The following is a 22,646-nucleotide window of genomic DNA, read 5'->3' as shown; positions in this document are numbered from 1 at the left end:
AATTATTGTACAATTTTGTATCTTTCCCTTAGATGTCAATATTACCACGCTCACGGTTTGAACGACTGTTAGGGCTGTATACGAGTATATTCCAAGCCCCTAAAATCTGTAACTGTTAAGAAAAACTCTAAATTAGCTAAATTTCACCATGGTTGCAAAACAGATGGATGGATGGTTATCAGTGAAGCTGTATCTACAGATTAGCTGTCAAACAAAATCATTTATATGCAATACTGTTTCGTATCTGGAGTATGTAAACGAGAAAATATTGCAGGGGCGCTGGTATAGGTAGGCTATAATATCAAACAATAAAGAAAATAGACAGAGGCAGAGTGACGTAACGTGGAAGGTACCTATTGCGTGTAGTGAGAAATATATGAATGAGTTTCTGTCGCTTTAGTTAAGTATGTTAAGGTAAAAAAAAAAAAATGTTCGGTGGAATACATGCATGAATGTTCCAGTTGATGTAAGACCAAATCAGAGAAAAATTACATTAGTACGAGCTTGAACTGTCTCATTGCCTTTTTGTATGTCTCTTGTGCGTCATACGTTAGAGTTGGCAACAAATTAATCTAGGCTATTTTTCTAAGTATGAAAAAAAATTGTAGCTACCGTTCATTTTAAAACGACAAATCTCAAAGCCTACTTCAAGTGCACTCATGTATTTTTTTTTTTTTAAGAAACTATACCGTTTTCGTTACACTGTTAAGTTTTCTGGTTCATTATTCTCGGCTGCAAACGTTATCATGGGAAAGAACGATAACCTTTTTTTCCAGACGAATATTTTTTTTTTCACCATAACACTTCGATTATAAATAAATACATACATGCATGTGCACATACATAATACAACTTTTATAATATTATTGGAACTGATAAAACACGTAAACAGTGTACACCATGACTGACATGAATACTGATTCGTTTTTTTAAGTGGTGCGGAGCCTGCTACATAACTGTGGATGTCCAGTCATCTGAAGACTTGCCGTCATAGTCTTGCTTCGTGGAAACACGCCTTCACCTTAACTCTTGTTTGACAGATCACGAGAAGCGATCGGCTCTGGGATACTGTGCTACTGTCAGGTTGAAGTCTCCCGGCGCGGCTGTGGCCTTGAGTCAGTGGACTCCGCGCGATCCAGTGGCGAGTTCAGAGTTCTCTCTGGGGGGGCACGCATCAACTGTAGAACCTTACCTGCTTCTTATGCCACAGATGCTATTGCTGTATTTCAGTGTTGAACTGGAACTGGGTTTTCGTTGCATGCACTAACATATTTCGGCACTTTCATAAAAACAAACGTGAGCGAGTATTTCAGTACTCGCCAGTGATGTGTAACATCTGACCCTGGTAATGAACATATATATATATATATATATATATATGTGTGTGTGTGTGTGTGTGTGTTTTCATATTGCAAAAACATTTTTAATATGAGACTCGGACACAAAATTTTAAATAATTTTCTTTAAATTAATGCTGAGCGTGATAAATACACGCAAATAGTGTTTTCAACTACATTATGGGTGTGAATCACACCTATTTTCCACGCCCGCTGCTAGAATTCGTAGCCGGGGTGGCAACGATGTTTTGCATAGCGAAATTTAAAATTATGTAATGAAACGGCTCTGATAAAAAAAAGGCTTGAAAAAAATACTAAGTCCCGGCTTTGTTCCTGATTTTCAACAAGAAATTAAAAAAAAGCACTGCCCATCTTTTTTTCCCTTTGTATTTGTAAACTTTTGTTCGCACCATCCGACACAGATGGCAGCATCGTGGTTGTTACACATTTCCGTTTCTTGTCTTCCATCGCATTCGCGAAATTACTCCCACCAAATACCGTTTAGGCCATACCGAGAGCTAAGATGTTACCCATTAAAACTGTTTTTTAGTGCCGCAAATAAGTTATTTCGAAGGAATTTGTATCAGAAAAATTTTTAGCTTGTGTATGTATGCATCGCTTGACCTTTAGTTATATTTTCTATCCTATTGTGGCTCTTGTGAACCCAGACGACTGACGTTTCGGGCAGGCAGCTGCCATGCATCTTCCGCGAGCAGCCATTTTCACAATCACGTGACTGCATTGGAGACTCATTGCTGTCTTACCGCTGGTTGAAACATAGTGTTCTTTATTTTGGTTTGGTCTTTGAGGCATTTCATCTGCAAATATGTCCCCGAATCATGTTTTACGTCTGTGTTGTTTGTTAAGTTATCTACACGATACTCAGCAGCAGTTGACCTTCATACAGCCTACTCGTTGCCGAAGTTGCGACTAAAATAATAAAAAATATCTATTCACTCCTTTCTGGTTTATAAACAGTTAATTACTTACTTAATGCTGACTACAGGGCTTTCAACTGTCTTGGGTACCTAAGTGGTTAAGAAATTCTTGTTATCTAAATTTTTAGCTTAGTCACATAAGAAATTTGTGTAGCTACAAATAGAATTAAAGAATATTTCAAAGTTTTCGTTTTGTTAATATTGTGCATACGCTATCACAAACATTTTAGCTAATAAAACATTTTTTATTCTTTTAAACAATGTTGTATCTACACTGTTACAAATAAAAGAGTTTTTACAAACATTACAAACAAACGAAGGGTAGATACTTGAAAGTTCCAGATGTATGACTATTCGTGTAATCTATGCTGTATCCCGTTTCCCGAGGTCGGTGCTCCATTGGTAGAGACCCGGAAAAATTCGCGATTTCGATGACCTGTAGGATAGACTCCATGATCCTCTATGCACGCGGGAAAATTACATCTGCTCATTGGCTACTGACTCGTGTCGCCTGTTAACTGGGACGTTAATCATTCATTTCAACTTTTGTTGAAAGTTTTTCATTGGCCGAGTGTCATTTAGAAAAACTGTGGCCCAACCACTGATGCAGTAAAAAGGCAAACGTTTTTGATTCTAGACTATCACGAAATGAATCCGCGAATTTTTCAGGTCTCTATCCATTGTGAATAAGCTGAACATAGACGTGAAAGAAACTTTTTTTTTTTTAAATTTAACACATTTTTAAATATTATTTTAGTTTATAATCCAAGATCATTTAAGTAAAAAGGACATCTGAAAATTTACAAAAAATATCCGTGAATTGACGCAAATCTCTGGATACTTTGTAAGCAGCGTTCTTCGTAAATTTAAAGTGAAAAACATGTTTGCTTGACTCTGGTCGCGACTGCCTGAGGTCTGCCGGTGGAAGCGCGCGAGTGTGTTCGAGACGCTGTGCCGTTACTAATGTCGAACCCGACCCTCCTGGAAGACCGCCGGAACACCGCCTTTGAAGAAGCAGCCCATCATCTGGGAGGGGGAGGGGGAGGGGGGATAAAGGCTCCGGGGGAAGTTAATAGAAATGTCCGAGGTAGCGCGTGATAGGATCGTCCTTTTGTGTGGAAATGCGTCTCTCCGGAGAGACAGGAAGCACACCGCCGACCGACGTCGTAACTATCTGGCGCCACGTGGTCAGTTGGACACGTGGCGTCGGTCCTGCTGCCAGGGAGGGGGGTGGGGGTAGCTGGCTCCAACTGCCCCGTTCCCAAGATTGCCGACTCAGGTTGTTACGTATGCTCTCGCGTTACGTACATGATGACGTCGCATTGTAGTTGACGAGCCGCAAGCCCAGTGTTTTGTTAAGGCGGTCTCACTAAAATAAAGGCTCTGCTAATCATTTGTTCTGTTTGTTTGTTCGCAGTTACTTTCGACTTCTGTTAGGAGCCAAGGCTCTGAAATCATATGTACTTCGTTATAATATAATATTGTCATTATATTGTTATCATAATGTCATTAAGGGCACGTGTTTCTGGACGAATAAAATTTATTCCATTTAATGGCTAACACACTGCACACCTCTGTTTTCCATTTCATCCCTTGTTCCCCTCTCGATAGACACGAGAGGTTAAAAGGTCATACACACAAAACAATGGTGACGTATTTCACAAATTAGGTTTTCGTACTTTTACCGAACTAATAAAGACCGGGAAAAATCGCGGATTCATTTCGTGATAGTCTAGAATCCAAAAACGTTTGCCTTTTTACTGCATCAGTGATTGTGATTGGGCCACAGTTTATCTGAATGACACTCGGCCAATGAAAAACCTTTAACAAAAGAAGTATCGAATCACTAGCGTCCCAGTTAACATGTGTCACGACTCAGTAGCCAATGAGCAGATGTAATGTGCCCGAGTGCATAGAGGATCATGGAGTCTATCCTACAGGTCATCGAAATCGCGAATTTTTCCAGTCTCTACTAACTAAACTAACACCAGACGTAGAGATTGGAGAAAATTCGTTATTTCAATGACTTACAGGCTGGGTTTCGTGATCATCCATGCACTCGGATGAAATTACATCTTCTCATTGGCTACTGACTCGTCATTACCTGCTAACTGGGACGCTCGCGATTCGGTACTTATTTTGTTGAAGGTTTTTCACTGGCCTAGAGACCTTCAGATAAACTGTGGACCGATCAGTGAAGCAGCAAAAAGGCAAATATATTTGTATTCGAGCCTATTTAAAAATGAAACGGAGGATTTTTCAGTTCTCTAACTATACGTAAATATTTTCACCTTATATTTATGGAGAGCGCTGGTTATAAATTACCCAGACACCTTCGTAACTGAGCTTATGTTCGTAAATTCAAGGCTCCTGAGTTTTTACTTCCTTTGGACATTAATTCACAAGAATTATCTTGGACATTCAAGAAAACCTTTTAATTTTTTTGTATCTACAGCTAAAAGCTTGCGCTCACGCGGCATTACGATTTTTTTTTTTCCTTTTCCAACATTACTCTTATTTAAGGTCTAGTTAGGATATTTTTAACTCGACACCTCCCTTGCATTTGTGGTTCTGCCACGAATATTTTCAACAGGACAGTTTTAATTTAAAAATCACTGTCAGTCGAACGACTTCCTGCGAAACTAATTTCAGTAAATTTTTAATATGGAATGGTTCTAAGTATGTACCTGGGGCTGGAACTAGTTTAGGAGTACCAATTGTCTATCGGTAAACTACACTATTTTTAGTTCGAATGATGTTTGAACGTACTTGCTAGAAGAAGTAATAATACTTCCGCGTTCCTAAATCGTTCAAGTAAAAAAACTTATTTTAGTCTCTTCTTCTCCCCTGTGGCTCTAGGGAGAAACCTTGCCTCACACCCCCTCTCCACAGACTGACGGAGCTCTGGGCCGGGGGGGGGGGCAGATGCTCCTGAGGGATGCTGCAGGCTCTGTCAGCCTGGACCGCGACACTCACGACTCCCTACACCGTCAACATGTACAGATAGTTCCAGTGTTGCAAGCCTGCCGAGGAAAGAAACAAGGTTTTTTTTTTACGTCGTAAATACTTCTTGAAGCACTCAGAGTAAGTTCTTGGAATTTCACAAACAAATCTACGTCGTGTTAGTTCTTGTCATCACACGCCATTTGCAGTTATTTTTTGGTTTTGAGTTATTCTTGTTTATGATTCTATTACAGTGCCTAATAAAAGTTTAAGACTACAGGCTTATTTAAAATAAAATTACCCTGGTTTATTTTATTTTTTAAGTTATCTTTTAAAGAATATTCTGTGAATAGTGCAGATAATGAGACATATATATATCCAAAATAACATTGCGATACGACATTTAGTTTTTCACGATAAATTTTTAATACTTATTATAAAAACCTAAATTTTTAAGTATCAAAATTGATGTAAATTCTAAACCATTTAAATGATTTCAGTATCAATTTTTTCCCAGTATTTTAAGATCTGTAAAATAATTAAAAAAAAAATAAAAACGTTCGAAAAAATTTGTCCACATTACAAATTTTATTTTACATTTTGAAAAATACAGGGGAAAAAACCATTAAGTGTATTTACAGGTTTTAATGTAAATTGAAGTTTTGTCGATACAGCTAGCAAGACCGTATAGTCAGTCACCAATCAGTAGCTTATTTCACCTTCATTTTGATGAACGATTTGTTGAAAATAGTAGGCTATAAATTAAACTGTTTTAATATAGCATTGAACCTGGGCACCCGGTTTTTTTTTTTTTGTAGAGCATTTCGACTTGATTGAAAGTATAAGTATATGTATTTTGACCGTGTGTCTGGGAGGGAAGGGAGATGGATGCATTGTTTGTGTTGAGAGGGTGTGGCGGAGTGGCGCAGAGGCGGAGTGGCGCAGTGGCGCCTGCCCGTGTCGACGGGGGTAATGAATGCGGGGGACAGGTCGCCCCCGCCAGAAGTCCCTCGGAGTGCTGACAGCACCAAGGATCTCCCAGGGGACTGGCCCAGACACGCTCCGCGCCAGAAGCATAGGTCCTCTTGAGCTGACGGATGGCCGACTCTGGGCTGGCGTCTGCGGTCTGCGCCGATAGCGCCCTCCTGCGCTCCCACGCCGGGAAACTACCCCCTTTTTTATTTTAGTTTGGGCTTAACGCGTCGTCGACAGCCAGTTCGCGAGATGCCGGAACACGCACCATGGGTTGCGAACCCCATGGCATGGACAATCCGAACTCGGGGAGGCCCAACCCGATATTCAAATACGCGTTAACAAACCACACCTGGGGGAATTACAGTCCTGATGAAACTCAATAGGCAGAGACCGGAAAAAAATCCGCGGATTCATTTAGCTGTAGGCTAAAATTCACATTCACATTCCACATCATCTAACCCAATACTATCAGCAGCTTAAATGGCTCACTCTCACACAAAGACACAAAATGCACATACTGAACATTAAGTTAAAATTTTAATTTGTTCTCTTAATATTTAGTCAACATCTGCTTATATCATGCTTATTTTTTAATATTCCGCTATTTGATGTAATTGCAGAAAAGTGGTTAAGTGTAAGAAACTTCGCCACCAATAAAGACGATAAATAGATAAATAAATAAATAAATAAATAAATAAATTTAAGCTGATTTTGCCATTGGCTCACTGTTCATCTGGACGATTCTGGGCCAATGAGAAACCCTCAAACACGAAGGTGTCGAATGACTGCCAAACCAGTTGAGATTCTCACAAGTCGATAGCCAATGAATTGGTGTTATTTTCGCGAGTACACAGGTAGCTGTATAGTCTATCCTGAAAGTCATCGAGACAGCAAATTTTTCCCTTTCCTATCAATAGGTCAAACGCAAAGACGATTTTTTTCCTTAACCTAACTAAAACTACGTGAACATATTATGAGGGGTCCTGGTTAGTGAGGAACCTAGGTGCATCTTAGGCCGTATCCTATACGTCTAGCCATGCTGAAGTCAGCCATGACTAGCTATACTATCTTTAAACTAGCTTAAAATTAAGTATAGTAGTCCTGGTGAAACAAGCATAGCCACAGGGAAAACCCTGGGCACGAACAGGCGGGATGCAAGGGTATGCATTAAGTGTAGGAGTATACAGGATAGAGTATGGTATGGCTGAAGAGTTGGACAGAGACCACCATGCAGAGGGTTGGGAACTTGGACTTGTTGTTCGCTTTCATATTTTTTATCCATTGCTGAATAATAACCAGCCTAGCCACTCGCCAGACTGGCTCACTGGCCACTCTGGTGAGTGACTGCACTGGCTACTCACTCCGCTGCCAGTCAGCACCTAGAACTAGAGAAGGAAGCAAACTATACAAACCTACATACTATAAACTCGATTAAATAGTTTCTATGATATGCACAGCACCCAGCCGAGGCAACGGTGTGCATTTCTTGAAATTATACGTAATACAATGTACTAAAACTAAATTTATTATTTTCTTATTTTATTTTGTAATTATTTAATTTGGTTTTTATAGTGTTTATAACGTTTTTCCTAAGACCACTAGTTAGTAACTAGATCTTAGATACTAATATTCACTGCCCCGATCACTGCTATGATAATGGTTATAGATGAACTGTCGGCGTATAGAAGTCACAGGCGAATGGGGCAACAAACTGTTTCAATGCGCAATTCAAAGTGCCATGTGTTGCAGTGACACAAGTTATTTCCGGGCAAAGCCCGGCCTGGCCTCACCACCACCACCTCCTAGGACTGAACCCTTTATGGTGTACTAGGAGCACTATACTTCCAGGTGCACACTTTCAGTGACAGCCGGCACTGGAGGTGAGGCAGCAAGTGTGCAGACAGGTTGTGAGGATCTCTCCTCCAACCTATTTGATGACCCAGCCTTCATATCCTGTAAGGATGTCCAGGCTATGGCCCCCATGGGCATGGATGCGGATACGCCGCATACGCAACCAGGAGGGCGTTAGAGCCATTAGCTATGCAAAGAGGCTGAGGCTACCCATCCCAGCTTATGCACCACCTCCAGCCCCCTACCCCACTCAGCTGACCAGCAAGTTGGATGCTCCCAAAGCCCTCTGGAGTCATCACTTCTGGCGCCTACCCCAGTCTCCCGCCTCACACTGGGACCCCTCAATCACCCAGCGAACCCGCGGTCCGGTGGAGGCCTACCCAACCTCTGCCAGCTGTCCAGGCTGGTAACCGGAGCTAAGTGTGCAGACAGTGACAGTGCTGTAGTCGCCTCGCCAGGGCTGTGTCGCTAGGGCAGTCCAGTGAAGACAGTGAGAGGGGGGAGGTCCAGGAACTACCCGGTGGAGGTGTGGAGATTGTGGCTTGATTGCGCGCGCGGCGCTCCCGGCAGAGGGGCAGGGGGGGGGGAGGGGGATATTTGCCGCCTTGTCATTAGCGGCACCTAATTGCAAGCTCATTACCCCGCCACCAGGGATCCCGGGGAGCTGGGAGTGGAGGGGGAACACACTTCTCCTCGGGACACACTCGCCGTCTGCAGCCGCGGGGGGTCTGAGATGTCCCCCGCGCTGGTCTCCGGTTCGAGTCCTCGTGGGCCAGTAGCGAGTTCACCCGCCCCTCCAAGTAGCGCTGTGATTCGTCCCAGGAAAGCAGGGCTAGAGTCCATATTAATCAAAATAATTCGTTCTCCAATCAGGTGAGAGTGCATGCAGACCACCATTTTAATCAAGACACTGCTCCCGTTAAAATAAATTTACAGTACAGATATATGTCTAAATACATTTGAAGTACATTCAAATAAATTTTGTATTACATTTCGAGATAAAAATCCTAAAATTAAATTTTAAATAATTCACGTACCACTTTGTTTACATAATAGGGCTTTTGCATAGCATTCGTAAGTAGGCGCTAATAATGATTCTGAGATACAAAATAATAATTATATATATGAGATATATTCAGTTATAATAATTAAAAAAAATAACTTAACGTTTTCTATTATTAGAACGATTTCACCTTTCAACGTAATTCCCGACTCTGTTGTTTACTAAATCGTGTCTGCCATGATTTTCCAATAGCGCATTCTAGTAGGCGCGAGGTAAACTAGCCTTGAGAGCTTCTGGCTTTTCCATCCAGAGATGCAGCTGACATGTGGGATGGCGTAAAATAAACTTTGGATGAACACACGGGCGTCGTCCAAGATAAATACGCAATGAAGGGAGCGAATAGCTTTTAAGGAAAGAGAAAAATATTGTTTGTAGATTCGTCACAATGTTAATTCGTTGCATTGTACTTAATGCTGCACAGGTGTCATTACCATTGTCCACGCAAGTAAATGAAAATAAAAAATCACGTAAAAGTAAACTGCGCTATTCCGAATGTGCGGCCGCCTACTTCGAATCGGGGCGTAATTTACTGGCGTCGTTACTTCGAAACCACGCCAAACGAACAGCGTTACTTCAAGGCGCGTTTTTTTTTACCTTCTATCGGGCTTACTTGCACAGACAACAGAAAACTGCGTATTCACTTTAAAAAGAAAATGTAACATAAATACGCCATTGCAGTTTTGCAACTTGTTTGTCATGGGAAAACATTTCTAGAACGCAAATTAATAAATAAAAATGAAAACTTGAATCCACAGGGAACAAACCTAAATCAGCTATGTCAGACAGATAAACCCAAAAGTGTGCCTAAACATGTAGGCTATTATAGTTCAGTCTGTGCTTGATGGCGGGAACAGACGCCAGTTCCCGAAACGTCGCAAATGTTTCGTCACAGGAAACCTAACAGTGTCCGTTGGTATTGTCGTCGTGTTGGCCATAATACTTACTTGACTTGATGTAAGTTTTTGGACATACGCCATTGCTAAGCACTTTTTCTGTAGAAGAAAACTAAAAAAAAAATTAATAAAAATTAATAAAAAATTATTTATTTATTTTTTAGTGTTTAGTTTTTTTCTACACAAAAAAGTGCTTAGCAATGGCGCATGTCCAAAAACTTACATCAAGTCATGCACTCCCATTGGACAAATCTTTCAAAGATAATGTAATACTTACTTATTTATCTTCATCGTTGTGTTCGTATATTTTCTGCGTTGTCCAGGTTTTGTTGTCTGCCTGCATTAGTGTTACTGTTGAAAATGTATCGTTGTTGTTTGCCCACTGTTTTCGTCTGTGCTGTTATTTTTTTCACAACGTACATCCGTTAAATTATGAAGATAATCACTAAATGTACAATGACACCTGGATAGTGTGGACCATTATATATATGCACGTGGTTTGGGCTTTATTAGTATGCATTACTTAGCGGCAGTAAGTTGGAACGCCCAAGTGGGTGTTCATAAACATGTGCAAACGAAGAGCGGGCCTCGGCGAGACTAATGGCGCCCGAATAAGGCGTCGCTCGTGCGATAACTCCGAGGTCCCCCGAAGTCCCCCGAGGTCCCCCGAGGTCCCCCGAGGTCCAGGCAACCTGCCGACGCTTGTCACGTGATGGAGGGCGTCTCGCCGACCTGGGTGGCCGGCCCCCTACTGCCTGCTCCGAAAACATCGACCCTCCTGCAGCGGGGGGGAAACCATTGAACAGAACTTACAGGTCTGGTGATATTCGGCCAACTGCCGCGTCCCCGCTACACGAAACACCCAGTCGGCCTCCAGTCATGGCGTTGCGTTTGCAAATCTACGAACATACCCGAGAATAATTCACGAATGCACCTGGATGTTTTTCGACCAGCGCGGTGGAAACTTGGAGACGTGTTCGGGCGGAGGGGTGAGGAGGGGAGGGGAGTGGTGGGGGGATCACCAGGGGAGGGGAGGGAGATTACTCCTGGGGGGTCCGGCGCTCGTCTTATTGCAGGTATCGACCACGCAACACCACCGGCCCGCGGGCAGCCACGGCCCTAAACAGCCAATTTGTTACGTTTCGTCTTCATTCAATCACCCGCTAGAGAGAGAGGGAGGGAGGGAGGAGAAGAAGAAGGAACAAAGAGACGGGGCCTCATCCAGTTGTCACACGTCGACCGACGCTCCCGTTCGTGCGCTGCCTCCGTCTGTCCGGCACTAAAGGCGTCCAGGCGTCCAGACGTCCAGGCGTCCAGGCGGCCGGACAGACCGGAGCCTCGCCGGCTCACACGCCGTGCTGGACTGTTCTCCATCACTTTTATTCAAGGTCTACTTATACAGTTTCAGCCCGCCACCTCCGGTGCAGTGGTAATTCTTCCGCTGAGGCAAGGGAGGTATCGAGTTGAAATGTAATAGATAGTCCTTAAATAAAATAAATGACGAAAAAAAAAATGGTTACGTCTACTTATGAACGCGCGTTAGACTTGGCGAGATAAAAAAAAATTCAATTTTGCATGCAAATAATTAATGTAACTAAAATAATAAAATTACTCGAGTGATATTATAATATCCTATGCGGTTAGTAAAGTATACATTCAATAAAATTACATTGCTTCCATTACATACCACACTTACCTGCGCTTTCGCTTGTTTTATTTCGTTCCTCCAACATGACCTGTTTCCGCCTAGGCGTTACATGAATAAGTTATATTTCATTCCTGTTACGGACGCACGGTGCAACAGCCAATGAGAGTAGAGTAGGAAGCCATTTTGGCGGGACCAGGGCACTGTTCATATTTGTCAATCTTACTGTGGTAAGAAATTGCCGAGATATTACAATGCTCATGCGTAATTCCTGCTTTAAAAAAGTCTCGTGGTTATAATGTTTAACTAAAAAATATATATATAACCGTTATTTATATGTTGAAAAATTGTGCCCACTAAATGCTGGTAAGATGTGACGTGAAAATCGTGATAAAACTGACGTGATAAAACTATGTTTCGTAAAAAAGTTCCGTATATTTGAAGGTTTTCTGCTTGTTGCATGCATATAGGCCAAAATACGGGCAGGACACAACATCCAGAGATGATTTGTTTGGGTTACAAACCCCCTCCCTCCACTTTTTTAGAATCCTTCCTTTTTGCCCCCCTGCGTGGGTGGAACTGTAAAAAGTTCCTAAAATAACTTATGAAAAAGTTTAGTATTTTAAAAATGTTGACGTGTAGTTTGAGAAAAAAAACATTTGGTGTTATTTTACACAGATATCTGTAAAAATTACACGAAAATATCTACCTACACCACTTATTACAAAAAATAATCTGCAAATTTAAACTGGAAGATGTATAAATGAAATTACACATACAACATGTATTAAATTTGTGTCTTTTTTCTGTCAGTCTGTACATTGTACTTGTTGGTATAGCTATTAAAAAAGTAATGAGTTTTTTTTTGTATTTATACCCTTGTTATTTCCACCCCTTGCAGTAATGGTTTGTTACATAAAATTTATTTAGACAATAGTTTTCAAAAATATTTAAAAAGCTAAACCAAAATAAATATTAATTCGATAGAGTACGTGGAAGAGAAGTTATACTATTTTCTGATTTCACCCCCCCCCCCCCCCCCATGTTTTTTCAACCCCTTGCAGTAATGGGTCGTGTTATAAAAAAATTGTTTCAGACAAAAGATTTAGATAACAATTTAAGATTAATAAACAATTTGTACAAATTTTATGTTGTGAATACGAAGGGAGTTTTCATTTATTTTTGTCATTCAACCCTTGTTTTTTCAAATCTTTGAAGTTATGGTTGGTCGCATCAAAAGTTTACTCAGACAAAAGATTTCGGTATTACACCTACGAGCTGTAATACGTGCACACCGATGTGATATTTTCCATATTATGGGAGTTATAGCGTTTTATTTTCTGTTTTTTCAAAAATAAACCTTCCCAATTTGTACCCATTTGGTCGGGTGTTACCCGTTAACGAACTCGACAGAGATTAATCACTACTAGATTTTATGTAACAGTTTGGAAGTGATATGTGAGAAATTGCGGCATTATCATGTCCGTAAAAAAATATATATAATTTTGAGTTGACGATGGTTTTGTGGTCGCTGCACCATGAAACTAAAAACAATATAAAATATTTCTGTAAGTTGCACCATGGTATCGGCTATGATAGGTACTTAATATTTTTTGAAACCTACCTAAAATGGAACATGAGTAGGAATTGTTCTAAAACACACGTAATGACGACAGCTCCTGGTGATGGCCAGCAGTTTGTGGAAATGAAGTGGTTGAAGTAGTTTCCTGGACCGCTCTGAGACGCGACTTAGCCGCTTGCTGTCCCGGGCTCGAGGGAATGCTGCCTGTTCCGAGGCGAGAACATAGGGCTGACCTGCGGTCTGTGAGCGCCCTTGATGAGCCGGGGGAGGGGGGAGACTATCCGAATTGTTTCCTGCGGTAAGCACCATGTCGCATTGCCGTGCGGCTACTCTTCATCCGTGCCGACGCTAGGCACCGCGACCTCTTGGGATGACACACATTTGAGCCGTGATGAGTCTAAACACCACGACCTCTTGGGATGGCAGACACGTAGTCGAACCGAGGATTAAAGTCGCGACCTCTTGAAAAGGTTTCTTTTTAAAAAAGAAACCTTTCGTAATAATACGGTGAATTGTTTAAAAAAAATTCTAATTAGTAAAGAAAGTTACGTTATCGAATACTATTTCAGAGAAAAATTCATTCTCGTCTTTGGATATTTTTCTTTTTATAAAATTTACTAACCAGGCATCAAAATCAATTTAGCTAATAGCCCTAATGTATCTTGTTTTTGCCCTTAATAAGCAATTTCAAAGATTTTTGTTCCTTTTGTGAGAATATGTTCATTATTTTCCTGTAAAAACGTGTTTAGAACACTACAGTGCAAATTAGCGACAAGGATCTACATTGCCTGATAAACCGCCCCAATGTGTGTTTTATCGCAACAAGAGCACATTTATGCATTTCTGATAACAGTGATTTTATTTAAGTGTTGATTTCATTTGAGTCCAAATGGCAGAACTTGGCGTTCCTGTAAGAGTCCAGATCATATCACGAAATACACACAACCATCATGCACTAACATTTTGGTTTTTGTAATTTTAATAAAACAATGTCTGGAAACTATTTGCAAAAATAGTTCTGTGTACTTATATTATACACTATATAAAACTAGAAGTTTCTTTAAACAAGCGTTATTGTAGCTCCATTCTCCCCAATATTATCTGAACTCATTATTTACAGCATACATTTTATGAGTCCCACAAAAATGTGTTAAGAAGTTTACATTATTTTCCTTGTCACTTTTCAAATTTTTGGCAGCTAGTTTCCTGAGAGTTTTCTTACAAGACGCATTAAAATTATTTTTGAGGTGGTATACCTACGCAACGGCTCAGTGAATTTCATAGAAGCAAGCATATCCAACAAAACCGGATAAATTCTGTTAATATTTAGGTTAAATTATAAACAATTTTATAAACGCTGAGTTTCGAAACGTATTTTTGAGATGGATGCTGTTCACACTTCGTTACTCTTACCACGAAGACATATTTATTTTCGAATTTCGTCATATTTATAGGCCTACCGGTTCTCAAACTCATTTTCGTTGAAAGATTTATGTTGCGAATGTCCTAGAAATATTTTTTAAATATTAAATGCCCAAAACAGGGTGACCTCGAACCAGTTCAACATGCCACATTTGGTTTTTAAATCGCCACCGGACAATGAAAAGGCAAAGGTAACCAGACATTTAGTAACTCACTCTCTTAATTACAGTAAGTATTCAAATCAGTAAAAAATCAAGCACTGGGTAATTTTCCACTGAACTAACTGCTGCTGATTAGCAAACGGAATGGTAAATAGTAATATGATTGTTCTATTCTGCACGTTTTCTTTACGAAAATAAATCTCAGATTCTAAGTTTCCAAGAAAAATAACATGATTGCAAGTAAATAGTTTAAGCGTTACAAATGTGTGTTATATGCTACTCCCATATCTTACAAATAAACTACACTTTTTGTTTATAATACTGATAAAATATTTTCAAGCTTGCATATCAATTACCATACACAGTCTTGTAAAACCAGATATTATGTAATGTTTTTAATCAACCTAAATCATACTCTTGCAGTTCAATGGCAATGGTGTCAAAGTATCATAAATTTTAATTTATATTGATTTTTAATCCGCTGAACATTAAAATAAACAACAAAAAATAAATAAAACATGCTCTAACTAAATCACAGAAAAAATACAAAGACCCTAAAAGAAACGAATATTCTGTAGCAACCACAAACATCTTTGTACATTAACATAGAACTAATAAGTTATAGTGCGCTCTACGATAAAAAAAAGTAAAATTATGTATTTTCATCATCGATAGATTTATGATTAGTATATATGTTTTATTCTTTGGATTTTTAGCAATAAGTGTTTAAAAGCAATTATTAATTTAATGTAGCTAATCTCTATATTACATTGATATATTGTAGGTAAAATAATTCTTACCAAATTCACTGTGTTTATCCAACTTAAAAATTGACATATTGGTATTTCCGTAATGACAAGGCTATGTTATATATATAACCGCAGCACAATTCCTTTTCCTTCGCCTACTCGTTTTCGACAACGCTGATTTTCAGTGTTATAGTTTTTTTGAAAAATTTCTAACACGTGTTTACTTTTTATGCATTTTAAGGTAAAAGTATTTTTTAACTTTTTAATCATTATTTTTTTAATTGACAAATACAGTCATGTCTGTGAGCAGGTGTCATTGTAGTCGAGGTAAGTTTTGATTGGCTCATGTGCTTGCCAACTGCTGTCAAGAAGCTCTTGCGAATAGCCAATGCATCAAGGTCTCGCTTGTTATTGGTTGTCGTAAGAGACACGGGAATTCATCAGTGCTTCCATAGAGACCACAATAAGCTATGAGTAGAGGCAGGTTTGTGATTGGCGGCCATCTGCGGGAGAATCCATTACCTTGAATTGGCCGCGCCAATTAGGACGCGTTTGCTTCCGCACAAAATAGCTGTGACTGGAAACACAGAAGATGCTATAGAGTGTTTCGTGAAAAAAAAAATCTCTCTCCTAGCTACAAATGGGTTGAAAATATTATTTCTGCAATACAAAGAACTGTATTATAAAATAGTTTGGGATAATCTGTGCACAGATTATCCTGTTACTGGAAGTTATAAGCTTAATAACAAATGTCTTTTACACCTGTTACAAAACTATTTTCACGTCTTTTCTCAGCTTATTTCGCTCATTCAATGTTTAAATTTGCTTTACCTGATCATATAAATATACAGCCTGTTCTGTATTGACTAACAGATAGTTTTAAAATGTTAACTAATATACTCGTAATTTTAATAGTACACTGTCTATTTGTTTACAAAGAAAAATGATATTTTTAAACCTCTAGTTTTTATAATTAATTATTTTAAAAAGAACACATTAATTTTTTATTTAAGTACATGAAACAATACATAGTTTGTGTCATGAAAACTTATCTTGAATTTTACAGTTCTCAAATGTAGTCACTATGTTCCGCTTATCGTCTTGCCACAGTGTATGTAAACAACTTCATAATATGGTTATTATTTTGCGTAATCAAATGTCATCTCCTGCTTTCAAATTGACATTTTGGAAGTGGGTACCTCTGGTACAACTTACGTGACGAGTTACGTGAAGTCAAATTGGCAAACGACACAAAAATTAGGCATTCTCCTTGGGATGAATAGTAATTGTAAGAAGGCTTGTTGTTGTGGTGGTGGTGGTGGTGTGCGGGGCTGTAAGTGAGCGCCGACTGTCGTGTTGCAGACGGCCAGGGCAGCCACCTGAACCTGTTCAACAGCCGGCAGCAGGTGAAGAAGAAGCGCAAGTCGCGCACGGCCTTCACCAACCACCAGATCTTCGAGCTGGAGAAGCGCTTCCTGTACCAGAAGTACCTGTCGCCGGCGGATCGCGACGAGATCGCCGGCCAGCTGGGGCTCAGCAACGCGCAGGTGATCACGTGGTTCCAGAACCGGCGCGCCAAGCTCAAGAGGGACATGGAGGAGCTGAAGAAGGACGTGGAGAACACCAAGATCCTCACGGCGCACAAGTCCTTCCTGGAGAACGTGCAGGACCTCGGCATCCTGAAGAAGAAGAGCGGCGGCGTCTCGGCAGCCGCGTGCGACGACAAGGCGGAGAAGTGAGGACCTTGCTTCGGGTGCGGCGCTAGGACCGTGATCCAGACAGTGTGATCCCGGGACGATCTCTACCAGGCCCGCTCCAGACAGTGCAGTGCTCGGGCGTGATCTCGGTACGATCTCTAACAGGCCCTCTGCACACCATCAGTCCAGACCTTCACGAGCCTTCCACACCCACGATCAATCCTGCTGTCGATGTTGAAATTTAAATTTCACTTTAAGATATAAAAAAATTGCAAAACAACAAAAAAAAATTAAATAAAGATGTCTGCCATGACACTCATCTGATGGACTGATGGAATGACAGTTCGGACTGATCAGCCCACCTTCCTTGCACACACACACACACACATGACAGTTACGATTGTTCAGTTCCGACTGGTAGGTCCGGACTGTCAGTTTGGACTGGCGAGTCGCTGTTCCCAACACACGGCAGTTTGGACCGAGGGCTCTCTAGTCCACGGCTCTAGTCGATGGGAAGCCATCAGTTCGGACTGATCAGCCCACCTTCCTTGCACACACACACACACACACATGACAGTTACGATTGTTCAGTTCCGACTGGTAGGTCCGGACTGTCAGTTTGGACTGATCGTGTGTGGAGGCCACGAGACACTTGACCAGATATCCATGTCGAGGACTAGCCCAGGATCTTCGTCAGAGAGGACTTCAGCCACGGCGTTAGAACCGTGCTGGACAGTGCTGTGCCCAGGTGGAACCCCAGGACAATCTCCAAGAGGACATTATCCCATGAACATAAGTGCATGTAGTGCTACGACCCTATTCTAAAGCTGCGTGTGAATGCAGGACCACCATATAAGTAGTAAGTCCAGTATCAGGATTGCAAGGTACGAACCTAGGTTCATCCTTTGGAAAAGTCTGTTAAAGTGAACTAATTCAAGGCCATCTTCTGTGAAAGTTAAGGTGAGGTGCCCGGTTGTTGGTCTAGGCTCTTGTTCCAGAGGCCATCAGCCGCTAAACCAGGACCTTGTTTCTTAAAAGTGTTTGCACTTGGGTCACGCACTAAGTAATGTCGTGTAAGGTATTTACTTGAGTCTAGCCTGCGTGAAGATGCATTCATTAACCGAAGAACATTTTTCTAAAATGTTAGAGCCCTGGTCATTTGAAGTCGGACACGCAGCCAGGACCAGCATCTGGGAAGACCCACACATGCAAGGCGAGGTTTTAACCTAGGACCTCCCTCCTAACGTTCGTGCAAAGTTTTGCAGGCGAAGCACATGTATATCCCAAATCAACTTGGGAGATAATTACTTCCGGTTCTGTCGACTTGTCCGGGACTGTCTTCTGAGAGCTTTCATACCAGCGCTTCGAGTGAAAATATATAAGCGTTCGAACTGGTCTATAAATGAATCATTTTGAATCAGATCTGAGAGATCTGCAGCCAAATTTAACCGACTAATAGTAGTTTTCACATTTATGTACATATAGTGAGAGGATGCGTAGAAACAGTTCGTGACTCGCCAGACTGATGTTTGATCGCCCAAATAAATGTTTCGTATGATTGTGCAAACCAGAATGATATTTCATGACTAGTTTAACAAAAATATTGTTTGTGTTGGAAAATAATTATATCGTTACCTCTCCCGCTATAGTAAGAACAAAAAAAATGTAAGTTTTCTGGTGTATTAATTATGTGTTCAGTAAACATAAAACCAAGTAACATTTATTTTACATCGGTTTGGTGCTATGTTAAAACAGTTCAAATTAAATATATCTTTTTATGAATTTATAATTCACTCGTCTCAAAAGATACATGTGTCGTAGGTACCATCTTCAAGAAAATCCACAGAGGTGTTATCTCCCTAAAAAATATGGAAAGCGATAACGTTGTGAGTGAGAGAAAAGTGTTTACAGGCAATCTTCAGGGTTTCAGCAGCTGTCAGCCTTGACTTGCCTCATCAGATGATAGTTTTATGTCATATGATAAAATGTATATTCTTCTCGTCCTATGACTGAACCTCGTTTGTGAGAAATTCATGTCTTATTTAATACAATTTAAAGATCTCAAACATATTGAAACAATCAAAATGTATGTGCAAGTGGTTAAAGGCACATGCTAAGTATTAAAAGTACATAGACTATATAATGTATTTTCTATTTTACACCGTGCCATTAGAATTTTACTTTCTTTTATATATTTGGAGTACTTCTTTGTTTAATATTTGGTTATCAATTGCAAAAAATGGTTTTGTTATGGTTTCATATCTCTTTGTGTTTATATTAACTTAACTTTTAAAACAGTTCAATTGGGGTGAGCTAGGTAGTTGCGGTAGTTAATGGTTATGTAGAAAAATGTATCCAGTTATAACAAATGAATAGTACATCAATTATTCATTTATCTTGCCCAATGATGTAAACGCCTTAGCATTATTTTTCCATTGAGCTTTGAGTAAATTATAAAATAATTATTTTCATAGTGCTCATCTATTTAAAATTTTATTCTTGCGTTAGTTATGTAAAGTATCATGTGTGGGACTGACCAGCCACTCATAAGTTCTAACAAACGTTTTTTTAGTGACTCAAAAACTGTTTTTGACAAAAACAAACATCAAAGTGTTACAAATAATTTATTTTACTCTTACAATATGTATGAAAACATATATGACTTCATTTAAATATGGGTGGACATTATCATGAAATATGTTTTTGGGAATATTATCAGCCGATGACAACTATTAAAGTGTCTCGAAATTATTTTATGGATGGGTTATATCTTTACAATGATGTTAATTTATCGGAGCATATTCATATTTCCGTTATTTTTTGTTATTTTCTGTTGTCGAACGTTGTAGGCTTACAGAAGTAAAAGTCTGCAGATGTTTTATTCTTTATCTGTTTAGTAATAATAATTATTTCGTGGAACATAAATGTATGATCATAATTTACTTAAATTTACTTATTAATTAATGTCTTATTTATATTACGACAGTATATTTTACAGTTTCGCAGTTGTTTTTAATATTATATATTGTCAGTTGTTTCTGGTTTGTATCAGGAACGGGCCTTACAAAAAAAAATCATTAAGTAGATTCCAGTTCGGGTGTTATCTCTCCAAAGTCAAGCAACAATTGTTTTCACAACTAGAGTATTTTGGCATTAAATATAAATTAAAATGAAAAAAAAGCGTTAATAGTTGAAAAATATCAATAATTGTCTTACGAAAATTAATTAGTTCATTTCAAATGGCTCACTTGACATAAAATATCTGAATATTTACTAAAATTTAATTTAATTCTGTTTTAAAAAATAAATTATAGACTTTCCTTTTAAAATGATCCCAAGGAGATTAATATCAGCTTAAAAATTGCTTGCATAAAGATACACTTACATATTTGAAAATTAGTTCCTAATCACTGATAAGTTAAATGATAAAAATACTTCAGAATGTTCCTAATATATTTTGATTTTCTATAACTGAATCAAAACATATTTTGTTAGTTTTCGTGTGAAATATATACTACGGTCAAAAATTTCTTGACGCTAGTCTCTGAGAAAAGCTTCTTTAACACTTTTTTTAAATTTATATACACTTCGGATAATGAAAGAAAGATATAAAGAGAGAACGATATATGTAAATTATGTGTGGTTTAACATAAAATATTAATTAATCTGAGCATTTAAACACTAAGTGTAGTATATTGTGTACTAAAACTATACTCCGTGAGCATAGATTTACAAATTTGTAAGTACAATTAACTCAGCTAGTACATAACGAAGATGCATGTTTTCTATATCAAAGTGCTCATTGAAATATTTATGTATTTTTTGTAGCTTTGCGTACTTACGACATATTCATTCTTAAAAATTTCAGATAACTGATTCATCAGTGGTGCCAAAATGCTCAATTCAATCATCACTGTTTCAAAAATTGTAGAGAATATTTTAAGAATTATATTTGGAACGATATGTGAAAAAAGTTGCATTCAAGAAATATTTGACTGTTTCTTCAAACTATTTTGTATGTTACAAGCTGGAAACTATCATTTTACGTACAAAAATAAATGACGTGACAAAGAAAAAGGAAAGATCGATGATAATGTATTCTATTAAGAATCACTTTACCAGTGTTCCCAAACGTTATCAGAGTTTCAGTTCAGATGTAGTGGACTTGTAAATAGAGAAAAAGGTATTTAATCGAAATGTTAATATTTAAAAATCGGTGTAATTTATTCCAAAATCAGCTTGCCTGTGTGTATAAAAACATTTTCCATGTATATGTTCATTAATTTCTTTCAAAGTGTAATATAGTTGACATGTTGTTATGTTGTAGCGCAAATAAACTGACTCCAGTGAATGTTGTATAGGCTCTATTTGCAAAATATGTGTCTGTCATTTATACTTCATTTATTTGTGCTGTATATATTTATAAAATGATATTAAGTGTTATGGATGTTAGAATAAATACAGTGTTGAGTTTAAACATGCAATTGTATTCATTCTCATTAAAACCCAACCGTATTTAAAATAAGCGGAACTCTTTATTATGTCTTACTTTATTTTATATTTTATCAATTAACCATTTATAATAAAAGATACACATATGTATAGTTTTTAATAAAATAAATATGCATTGACAAGCTATGATAGTAAATATAATAACGTACAAGTGCAGTCTTTTAAAACAGCACTCTTACATTGCTGCCAGAGTAACAAAAACCTAATAGTTGTTCACACTTCCTCTTCATCAGTTAGTTATTTTAGTTGACTCACGTTTTGCACGGAAAACTTTCACTCCAATTCCAGTGATAAACCTTTAGTTTAAATATTACCATTTTAATTAGACGTTTGGACAGAGAAATACATATTTCAATTCACTCAAGACTTGAGTGCTAATAGCAGGTGATCATCATTCAAATAGTGCTTATATTCAGTTAAAAGTATATATCCATTTTAGCCTCTCTAAAAACTAACATTTGGATAAATCTATAAGTTTATTCATAAAAATTCGAACAATAAAACGATTACAAGTGTCTCCATTAACTAATTTTTCTAAAAAAAAAATTATTAATTTAATATGGTTAAGTGAACCGACGTTGTCAGTCTAAGTAATCCATGGTTAGGACATGTTGACATGTAAACTATGATTCAAAACTACATACGCACGCGCTTATCACACAGCGCACACTCTGGTGTGCAAATGCTAAAACAAAGGAACAAGCAGCGTTTGAACTGTTCAGGAGAAATATTTTGCGACAATTGTATGATATATAATCAGTGACTGTTGTTAATACACAGATAAAAACAATAAAAACAAGTAACAGCTACGAAACAGCATGCTCGACAAATGGGCTTAGTTTTAAGTAACGAGTTGTCGTCGAGTCAGCAGAGGCAGG

The 22,646-nt window shown here is 38.7% G+C and overlaps 1 protein-coding gene across 1 annotated transcript in view; it reads left to right on the top strand.

Annotated features, from left to right (window-relative positions):
• Positions 1–21,735, top strand: part of LOC134538947 (transcription factor LBX1-like) — a 146,020-nt gene extending 124,285 nt beyond the window's left edge. The window contains exon 2 of the mRNA XM_063380564.1: positions 16,922–21,735. Within this exon, the coding sequence (XP_063236634.1) occupies positions 16,922–17,298 (377 nt within the window). The 3' untranslated portion in view covers positions 17,299–21,735. The remainder of the gene's footprint in view (positions 1–16,921) is intronic.
• Positions 21,736–22,646: the final 911 nt, after the last annotated feature.

This window comes from Bacillus rossius, chromosome 14 (genome assembly GCF_032445375.1).
Source record: "Bacillus rossius redtenbacheri isolate Brsri chromosome 14, Brsri_v3, whole genome shotgun sequence".
Classification (NCBI taxonomy): Eukaryota; Metazoa; Arthropoda; class Insecta; order Phasmatodea; family Bacillidae; genus Bacillus; species Bacillus rossius.
This window is presented reverse-complemented; position numbering and strand designations above follow the sequence as displayed.